This window comes from Tympanuchus pallidicinctus, unplaced genomic scaffold (genome assembly GCF_026119805.1).
Source record: "Tympanuchus pallidicinctus isolate F22 unplaced genomic scaffold, pur_lepc_1.0 scaffold14, whole genome shotgun sequence".
NCBI classification, from domain to species: Eukaryota; Metazoa; Chordata; class Aves; order Galliformes; family Phasianidae; genus Tympanuchus; species Tympanuchus pallidicinctus.
Genome location: NW_026294659.1, coordinates 6203037 through 6213846, shown reverse-complemented (window position 1 = coordinate 6213846; position 10810 = coordinate 6203037). Strand labels below are relative to the sequence as shown.

The window sequence follows — 10810 nt, the reverse complement described above, 5'->3', positions numbered from 1 at the left end:
TTGCCATTACATCCTTCAAACAGTAAATGTCCTCTGACCCTTCAGGAATACTCCAGTACCATTCACAAAACCTGGTTGTCTTTCATGCATCTAAAGCTCAGAGAGTGAACTCCACTTGTCCAATGAATTTTAACACTCTGCCCTTGCTAAGAGATGCTGTCTGCCTGGATCTAACTGCAGGCCCTGAGGTACTGAGCGCATGCTGGGTCTAACCTTCCTCAAGACAGGGTTTGCAGATACTCCAAAAGCAAAGCCTCACTAACCAGCTAAGCTGTGCTGTTTTGTGGAAGCTGAGACGTCAGAGATCTGAAGACAATAAAATAGAGCTGCTGTGTAGTGCATTTCTGCTTTGACAGGTGTATTTGGTATGACATTCTTGAACTAGATGTCTCGATGTGTCTGTTAAAAATAAAATGATAAATAATGGTTAAAATTGGGTGTGCCAAATATCTCCAAAATATGAATACTTTTGCTAGCATTGTTCAGTTCACTAGGGCTTTGTTGGTTTTGTTTGTTTGCTTGTTTTATATAACAGTTAATAAGAAGTCTGGTTGCATGGACTGAATGTGTTGCAATCAGCTATTTATACACAGTTTCATAACAAAGTTTCATTTAGACATAAAAGAGGAAGCAAGTCAAGCGTATTGAAGTTCGGTCAGTTATAAAAACCCCTCATCTCCTAAGGGACTTTCTTTCTATACTTCTGCTATAGAGGATTAGAAGTAAAACACGTCATCTTAGAAGTGCATTTGAAAAGGAAATAAAAACAGAAGGTTGTGTTTTAGGGTAGGATAGAAAGCTTTAAACTGACTGCAAGACAACCAGTACTCTGTACTGCTCTGCTGCTGATCTTCAGAGGTAAGTACCATAGCATACCATCTGTACATAAAGATCTGAAATAATTGCTCTTGCTTACCAAGGTGGCTTGGTTTTGTTTGTATGGTATCACATCTGGTAGCTGGTAAAATGAAGGTATGCTTTTCCTATCTGTTCTTAGTGCATGTGTGTGTTTGCAAAGCCCCAGCCACCATCCACACGCAATTTCTGCTGCCTTAGGAAACAATAAGAGCATTTCAGAAGTGCTGTCTATCTTCAGATCCATGACTGACTGTGTCTGTGAATGTAAAAAATATATGGATTGATCTTCCAATCTTTCTAAAGACTCATAAAGTCATACTGAAATAACGTACTTCAGAATACTTTTAAAGGGAGTCTTATCAGATGTATTGTTTTTGTTATAATTATGGTATTTTTCTTGGTCTTTCTTTACATGGTAGCATGCTGTCCAAATAATCTTAGAAGTGGAGTACACTATTTGTAGACTAGAAATAGAAATAGGCACCATAACAGATAAAATGGGATTTGTATTAAAATATGTTCACAGAAAAATGTTGAGACCTTTTGGGGAAAACAAACAAACAAACAAACAAAAAAAAAAACCACCCAAAATAAAGACATTTTGTCCTTGTATTTTCCTGATTTACAGCCAATATTCTGGTTCAGTACAAATCCACAGCATGACATGTATGTACACACACAATATGCACATTTTGCACTCCTTTTTTTACATTCTACAGCAGATGAGATTAATGTTTCAAGGCTTGTTAATGCACTGTTTCCTCCCTCTTCTTCCAGGCAAGATCCTTCAGTATTTTCTATCTAGCATTTTCTATCTAGCTTTACTGTTCATTCTCTTCTGTTCCAGAAAGTGTGTTCCCTTCTCTATCCGTCCCTTGTACTTCAACTGCTTAGATACAAAACATGTCAGTCCAAATAGTTCAGTCATAGCAACAGCCGACAACTCATTAAAATAAAAACAGAAATCTAGAAACATGACATGACTTCTCCCTTGAAGAAAATCTCAGTGTAGATCTGCACTATAGTCAAGTTGCCCTTATGAATATGGAGCTTGATCTGTTCCTGCTTCATTTTGAATTAATGCTTACAGCTTTTTGTATTAGATGTGAAATGCTATCAAATAAAATAGACAGTGTCCTAAATATCTCTGTGTAGGTATAGATGATTAAGGAAGGGAAGAGTGAAAAGTGATGAATTAGGCTTGCCTTGAACAAGGCTTCAAGGAACTTCAGCTAATAAAACAGAATTAGATGGGAAGTGATCTAAGAGCTCAAGAAGCTCTGTTTACCTCAGAGTTTTTGCTGTATTTTGATGGAAGCCTGCCCCACAAAACTCCACACAAAACATCAAACAAATATTAAAAGATTATTTTTAAATGAGAGAAGCCAGCTGCTCTTGGAGGTCAGTGGGTAGACATTGGTCAAACAAGAACATGCAACATTACAATAAACATATAAAGCATATTGCGTCTCTGGGAAAGTAATATACAGGATTATAATCCTCTCAAACTTTGCTCCCCACAACATTCCCATACATCCCTTGCAGGAGAGGCTCTCCAAGCTTTCCTGCATCTCTTGAACTATGGAGTTGTGAGTAAAGATGGGCTTGGCTCAAATTTTCTTTTGAGAGAAGACAAAAGGACTGGAGCTAGAGAGCTGTGGGGAGGGAGCCTGAGAGGCTTAGCTCATAACTGCTACTGTTGCTGCCAGAACCCTATGGGGCAGCCCTGTAGGTTCCACATCTTCTGTAGCAGCAGGGAGAGGAAGATACATGCACAATGGGTAGCATTCCAATGCTTGTGTAGAAACTCCCTCTTCTACTGTGGGCAAAGTAGGACAACTCCAGCCTCAAAAAACAGCCCCCATTTTTTACCCAAGCCAGCTCTGGGCACTAGACATAATCTTCATGAAATAGGGTTCGGACACTAAAAATCCTTGGGTTTTGTGCATTAAAAAAAGGCTACACTTATCCATATGAACAGCTAATTTCACTACCTTCTTCACTGACTTGATTTCCTTATGCTGGCTTCCCAGGAGCTGGTAGAAGGTGACCTTTGAGTCCTGCAGCATATGCAGGCTCTCTGTTCCAGCCTAACCTGCTTGCCAGGGGAACTCTTGCATCCGTGTGCTGAAGTTTGAGGTGAATCTCAAACCCCTGTGAAGGAATTGGTTTCTCCCTAGTCTATACAAGTGTCTGTTAAGATTGAGAAAAAATGTACCAACGATGGATCCACAGGGTTTGGGTTCCCTTGAGACAGACACTTTAATTACAGTCCAGTCTAGTAAGTCAGAGAGAAGTTACTTAAGCAATACTGACAGCTTAACTAAGCAATGCTTAAAGCTACACTGTGCTATAACTTGAACTGAACAACACAACTTCAGTACAGTTCAGAGTCTCATTCAGAGGGCTGAAAGCCAGACATACTCCATTTCAAAACAGGCTTGTCTCTTCTGTGAGCTTACAATTTCCTCCTTTTGTGTTGCAAAAGAATGTACTTTTCCCTATGATCTGTGATCCCAGCTGGCACCATGCTCTTTCCATTCTCCCTAGCAACTTCTGATCATGCTCAGGGTTTTTATATAGGTCACCATTCATCACATAACTTTGCGTACACCTCTCAGGCTTTCCTTAAGCTTTTTGCTTGTCCCGAGCCAAGAACTCCCATTCTATGTGCTTGCTTTCAGACTCTAATATGAGGTCTTCAAGCAAACAGTGGCACCATCTCCAAGCATTATATTCCAGCAAATTTGCTGCCACTTAGAAAATAGTAGCAATATCACTGTATTCTCCACATAGCTTCAAACATTCATCCTGCCTTCAGGCTTTTATTCCTCTGAAGAACTGAACAAAAGCCCCAGGGAAGACAATATGACTTTTCAAGAGCTTCTGAGAGTGATAAGGGCTATGATACCATAGCAAACACTGTAAGTCAGACAGCCTTCTCCCTGTGCTTTCACTGCAATCTGTGCTTAGGTAAGATGCAGATAGCTCCCACTGCTGATGCAGTGTCTGCACATGGAAATATCTGCTTGTTCAAATCATATGCAAAGTGCATCAGATCAATATTGTAAACAGGACTGTTTTTCCTTGTGTAACAAAAGTCACACAGTTATTTTCAGGACAAGAGAAGCGAATGTCAAATTTAAGGACCATGAAACTCAAAATATTGAAAGGCAGTAGATACAGCTCCGATGCACTTAGAATCTTAGTGCATATACGTGTGTACAGTACAAAAGGGGGATTAAGAGAAGGGACACAAGAAAGCAGAATTAATGAGAACTGTCATCCCTGTCTCATATAAAGTACAGGAATTAAGGGTGACCCAGCTGAGTGCCCAGCCATCAGCAGTGATGGAATAATGTGACATGGCTATATATTATTAGGATCAGAGAGACACACGTAGCTCACTTAGCATTCCAGCTCTGAACACTGAGCTCTGAACACTGCCTATCAAAATATCAATTAGATTTCCTAGCAGTTCTGTGAGTGCTGTCAGATGAGTGCCACAGCCCCTGCAACCTTCCAAGGGTAGTCCTGTAACTCCAAGAGCCAAGTATATAAATCCTAAGCAAGATGGGAGCCTAATGTTTTTGAATTTGCTATTATTCCAGTCTCAGACTGTGTGCTCTAAACCTCTGAAAACAAGTACTGCAGAAGGCAGCATGAAGAAATGAAACCAGCAGTTTCATTTCCTTAATACATCACCTTATGACAGAAACAAGATACATCTGGGCAGTAGGAAAGACAGACATGTCACATGCTACCTAGCACATGTGGCTTTGTGCATTTTGGTTAAAAAGTGAATAGGCCATGTGTTACATTTTCACTCATTTCTCAGAATCAACATTAAAAGTATGTGTGGGAATAACTGCATAGCAATTTCATGTTCAAGACTGCCTAAGTTAGTGATAATTTGACACTAAATCTCTCTGGCCCAGGGTGAGCAAGGGAAGGAAGCAGCTTTTGCACTGCACAAGGAGAAGGAGGAGAGAGAGGTGGGCTTACAAGCTGAGCAGTTCAAGCAATTGGGTAAGATCTCTGTTGTGGTACTTCATCCACAGCTAAAATCTAAAGCCAGGCAACAGCAAGGTACCGTAAGGAATGCCAGGCCCCAAATAAGTATGTTGTTTTTTTGCCTCTCGTGTAAATAGACTATATTTCACTAAATGCTACCTGTTGGTGCGAAATCCCACATGACTTGCAGCAGCAGAGGGGCTCCAGGGTCAACAAAGTGTTTGGATACATTTAATTTTCACAAATATTTCCTTCTGAGGGAAGTTTACTTTTCTTCCAGCTGCCTTCTTCTTAATGTGGAAATGATTTATTTCCCTTCTGGGGAAAGTATCAAGCTGTTTTCTTGCTAACATCTGCATAAAGTCTATAGTCAGGATTTAGCCAACATTTATTACTACTACAGCATTTGGCACTAGCAACTGTAGCACAAGTAAAGTCTGACTAAGAAATGAAAATTTTACAAAATTTTCTTTTTCAATCTTGTAAATGAAGAATCTAACAGTCAACAACAGCATGGAGTAGTACAGCATGTGCCAGAGAGATCCCACCTCCCCACTTACAGTGTGAGGCATAGTGCTCCTTCACAGCAGGTGCTTTGAGAAATAACTGGGACATACGCTCAAATGCTGCACAGACAATACCCATAAGGATTAAAATGATATGAATGGATTAAACAGTAAGTGAAAGAAGTAATCACTGTTTACACAAAGACAATCTGTTTGCTTCTCTATCACAAGATACTTTGTACTAAGGAAAAATCTATCTATGTAACTAAGATTTATGTTCTCTTTGCTGGATCACACAATTTCTTTATGACATCTTTCCTATGAATCATTTCATTGACATCTGTTTAAATAAAAGACACAAAGGTGGACTTAAAAACAATTATATGGCAGTGGAACTGCTTAGACTTGGGCAGAGCATTTGGTGACATGCAGAGACATTTCTGTTCCTGCTAGTGAGTCTTACTTGTCATTGACATCTACACAGATTTTGAAACTGAGCTACCAGGAGAGGATCAGTGGCTGCTAGAACCAAAAAGATGATTTCAGAGCTTATGAATGCATGCCTATGAAAAGCCTTGCTCATGCCACTGACATTTTGATGTCTAAAAACTACAGACAATTATATCCAGCTTATCATGGAATCACGAAATTGTTTGTGTTGGAAGGGATCAATAAAGGTCATCTAGTTCAAATCTCCTGCAGTGAACAGGGACACCCACAGCTACATCAGATTGTTCAGAGCTGCCTCCAGCCTGGCCTTGAATGTCTCCAGGGATGGGGCATCCACTACCTCTCTGAGCAACCTGTTTCCATGTCTCACCACCTTCACTGTAAAAAAAAAAAAAACAACAGACTTTTTCCTTATATCCAGTCTAAATCTTTCCTTTTTTAGTTCAAAATTATTCCCCTTGTCTATCACCACAGACCCTCATAAATAGTCTCTCCCCTTCCTTTTTATATCCCCCCGTCACATAATGAAAGGCCACTGTCAGGTCTTCCCTTCCCTTCCCCTTCTCATCTCTGGGGTGAACAGCCCCAGCTCTCTCAGCCTGTTGTTCCATCATACAAGAGTTGTTCCATCCCTTGGATCATTTTTGTGGCCCTGCTCTGGGTGCACTCTAACAGGTTCATGTCTCTCAGGTACTGAGGACTCCACATCAGGACGCAGTACTCCATGTGAAGCCTCACCAGTGCAGAGTAGAGGGGCAGGATCACCTCCCTGACCTGCTTCTTTTGATGCAGCCTAGAATGCAGTTGGCTTTCTGAGCTGTGAGGACAAACTACTGGTCCAACTTGCCATCCATCAGGACCCCCAGGTCCTTTCTGACAGGTCTGTGCTCCATCCTTTCATCCCCCAGCTTGTACTGACAGTGGAAGTTGCCACAACCCAGGTGCAAGACCTTACATTATTTGGCTTTGTTGAACCTCCTGATGTTCTCTTGGGCCCACTGCTCAAGCCTATACAGGTTGCTCATGCAAAAGTAGTAAATGCTAATTTCACAATCTGAGAATTTTTTGTGAAAGGGGAACCACACTTGCAGTCATTGATCAGTATAGAAAAGACAGAGTTACACCCTAAATATGAATCTAAAATTAACTTAGTTCAGAAAGAGATGACAAACCAAAAACAGTAGAAGTTGCTTCAAAGTATTTGGAAAAGGTGGGGAAAACCCTTGGCTTCTGAACTGAAATCACAAGCAAAAATATGCATATTTAAGCGTGAACTATTACAGCAGTTATTACTGCAACAAACCACTTGCTGTTCCTCTCTTCCGAACTCACTTGTCTTTGGATGGATTATTCATACAGGCCCCTCAAAGAAAGACACTGAGGCTCTGGAATGTGTCCAAAGAATGGCAATAAAACTGGTGAGGAGTCTGGAGCACAAGTCTTATGAGGAGCAGCTGAGGGAGCTGGGATTGTTCAGTCTGGAGAAGAGGAGGCTCAGAGGAGACCTCATTGCACTGTACAACTTCCTGAAGGGAGGCTGTGATGAGGAGGAGTTTGGTCTTTTCTCCCAGGCAGCAACAGCCCCTGAGGAAATGGCCACAAGTTGTGCCAGAGAAGGTTTAGATTAATCATGAGGAAGAACTTTTTCTCTCAGAGGGTGGTCAGGCACTGGAATGGCTGCCCAGGGAGGAGGTGGAGTCACCGTCCCTGGCAGTGTTGAAGAGGCGCCTGGATGAGGAGCTACAAGATGTGGTTTAGTAGCCTGTGGTAGCAAGGTGATGAGAGGACAGTTGTACTAGATGATCCTGCAGGTCCTTTCCAACCTTGTGATTCTATGATTCTATACCACATGCTATGTTACACAGAATATACTTAGACGTGATGGAGTTAACATCACAATAGGGAAACAAATCGATTATTTCACTACATCTCTCAGAAAGAAAGATGCTTGTTAATGCCCAAATTGGAAAGATATCTCTGTAGCTAGTAACAGAACTGTGAGTATAGTTACCACTCAATGACTTGGTAATAAACTAATGATTTCTTGTCATTTTTCTGTCTGCTGGTGGTTCCTTTGCTTTCTTGAAGGATGCTGTCAGAAGGTTACCTTTACAGAATTGCCTACCTCTGTGAAGACTCTGAGCTCTGCAACAGCCAAGCAGTGGAGGAAATGGTGTATGAAATGAGGGCCATTAATTGTTCCTCCAGGGATGAAGCACAAGGAAAAAGCCTCCTTCAGAGATGCAGATCTGCTGGCAAATGCATTTCTTCAATTCACTCCAGAGGTAGCAAACATAGCAGAAGGCAGAAAGACAAACTCCAACAGCCCATGCAGCACTCACTGCCTGAAGGGCAGGCTTCTCCAGCTATGGATGTCTGTGAAGGGCTGGCAAGAAGAGACACCTACCTGGTTCCATCCTCCTGCAAAAGCATTTGCAAGAACTACAATGATTTGCACATAGCTGGGGACTGCGTGGTGCCTATTAGCTCAGTGGCAACCGATTTTACCTGTGACAGTGGCATAGGCCCCTTCCTGGAGTCCTCAGAGATTCCTCCACCTATGGAGTCCATGCGGGTCCCTCCCAGCGAGACAGGCCGCAAGCAGGCTCAAGGCTTCTCATCATGCTGGCGTGTGACAAGCTTGGTGCCGCACCAGCAGCCCCTCTCTGACTCAGCCCTCAACGACTACCTGGAGCAGAAGCTGATGGAGCTGTACAAGCAGTACATCATGGACAGCACAGCCAACAGGGCATCCCCCACACAGATCCTGGCCTCAGAGCTCATCATGACTAATGTAGACCAAATCAGCACACAGATATCACGAGAGAGGAAAATGGAGACCACCAAGGCCAAGGACATTGTCATCAGCCGCTTCTTGCAAATAGCCAGTGAACAAATATTCTCAGAAATTAGCACACCCAGTCTGCATATTTCCCAGTATAGCAACACTAATGCATAGTATTAGAATGTCTGCAGCTAGAAAGCTCTTACATTCTGAAAACTCAATTTTTAGTTTCTTTCTTTTAAGGCATCTTTCTGCTTCATAAAAATTTATTTTCTGTCTACCAGTTAAACCTTCCAGCACATATTAAGTAAAGATATCTGTACTGTACAGATGTCCTTCTACCACGTGCCAGATGGTATATAGTTAAAAAAAAAAAAAAAAAGTATTCCCAAAGACTTATTTCAATGAGCCATAGATATTAAATATATTTTGGTAGAAAAATGACTAGGAATGTATGACACTCTTCCAGGTGTTCTCCTTATTCCCCCTTACCTGACATCTCATTTCAACCTTCCTTCTCTGAAATCTGCCCTACTACCTGAGGGCCTGCAAGAAGCTATCACTTACAACACTGAAAGCACGGGGATTGCACAGCCACAGAAACAGAGAATTTAGTCTGGCCCACCTCCTGCCCCAAACAGCTTCACTTACGTCACCCCTTCATGTGTTTTTATAAATCATTTGTTCCTAATGTTATCAAATGATAGACACTTCAGAGTTTATTCTATACTAATTCTAATTATTCTATTGGTGTCTTCCTATTAAAACATTTCTGCAAGCAAAAACTCTTTCCAGACAGACATCATCAGTGGGAGCATGCATGTGTAGCTGCACTGTATGAACTGAACTTCTATGGTGGATGCTGGTGACCTATGCCAGACAGATACCATATTGGTCAACAGCCTACAGGCCTGCATTTGTGGAGTGGCCACATGGGATAGTGGTGATAACAAAATGAATTCTACTTCATCTTCGCCTCTTTTTAGGAGATTCCAAATTGAAAAATAAAGGCTAAGTCAAAGCCTCAGTGATTAGTGTGAACAATTCCTTTGACCTTTGGTCAAGGTCAGCTGAACCTAATATATTTCTAATAGAAAGGTCCTTTTCTGTAAAACTTCAGCTCTTAAGAAGAAGAAAATAGTAATTTGCTGCCTCATGGACAAGGATGGTTACCTGATTTGATATGTAAACACACTGGCAATGCCAATCCATGATTGGCTGAATTTCCAAATGTAAGTATAATGTAAATACTAATTTATAATAAATATTCATCAGATGTTTTTATGTCAGTGATTCAACTCTGTTGTTTTGTGTCTTTTCCTTTTAAATGTGAAGCATGCATTTATGTGTATTTCAAAACAATGTAGTGTAGTAAAAATCTCAGTTTATTTCATAACTGCTCTCTTCCCAAGGTTACTGGGATAGCTTCGTATACTTTCTTGCTTGTACAGTGAAGGGGTATCTGAAAAGCTGTTACCATATGATCATTTCATGTGTGAATCTGGAGATCATATGTCTGTTGCCATAGCAGCCTACCCCAATACTATTATTCAGCAATACAAGATGGATAATTCTTGGTTTACAATATTTCTGGAAATCGATCAAATGCAAGTTACAAATAGGAAAGTGATATTTGGAAGGGAAACGTCCAAAGTAATGTGTAGTTACACATATACACCTGACACCTCAGAGGCCATACTTGATTCTCAGGCTCAACTTGACTCACTGCATACAGCACATACTGTTTGAACAAAGTGGCATTTTATCATCTATGACTCAGAAGGTGTTGATGCTTCTAACTAGCAGGGCTGTGACTGAGAGCTACAGGAAACATCTGTTTGCCACAGCCTCCATTCTGAGAACGGATTTAGGAAATAGTAACAGCACCTGGGGAACAGGGGCCGAGCGGCTTGCCCACAGACCGTTGTGGAAACGTGGTCTCATTTACTGGGCTGACCCTTAAGCTGCTGTTTCACAGTGCTGCAGTCAGATTTAGAGCTGGGTATTATGAGGAAAGAGCTACTTCTGCCGTACACTTCAAAGCAGTGCAGACAGATCTTTGGTGTAAGAAAGACAGTAGTGCTGCTGCATTCAGAGGGCACGTTGGATATTTACATGGGATTGATCGATCAATGGCAAATCATCCCATTCATACGAGCTTTTTCCTAAGCAAATTGTTTAGTATGATCACACTTGC

At 41.3% G+C, this 10810-nt stretch overlaps 1 protein-coding gene across 4 annotated transcripts; it reads left to right on the top strand.

Moving 5' to 3' along the window:
* The first annotated feature begins 632 nt into the window (after positions 1 to 632).
* On the top strand, positions 633 to 10388 carry TASL (TLR adaptor interacting with endolysosomal SLC15A4). 4 transcript variants are annotated; one of them, XM_052674185.1, is made up of 4 exons: positions 633 to 858; positions 4797 to 4887; positions 6519 to 6708; positions 7917 to 10388. In XM_052674185.1, the coding sequence occupies exon 4, from the start codon at positions 7918 to 7920 to the stop codon at positions 8785 to 8787; it is 870 nt and encodes a 289-aa protein (XP_052530145.1). In that variant the 5' UTR covers positions 633 to 858; positions 4797 to 4887; positions 6519 to 6708; position 7917; the 3' UTR covers positions 8788 to 10388. The 4 variants fall into 4 exon arrangements, with proteins under 4 accessions (XP_052530145.1, XP_052530146.1, XP_052530144.1 ...); XM_052674186.1 differs by lacking the exon at positions 6519 to 6708; XM_052674184.1 differs by lacking the exons at positions 4797 to 4887; positions 6519 to 6708.
* The last annotated feature ends 422 nt before the right edge of the window (positions 10389 to 10810 follow it).

Bases quoted from the DNA above. Each gene is read 5' to 3' on its own strand.
- TASL (XM_052674184.1), top strand. From the start codon at position 7,918: ATGCTGTCAGAAGGTTACCTTTACAGAATTGCCTACCTCTGTGAAGAC.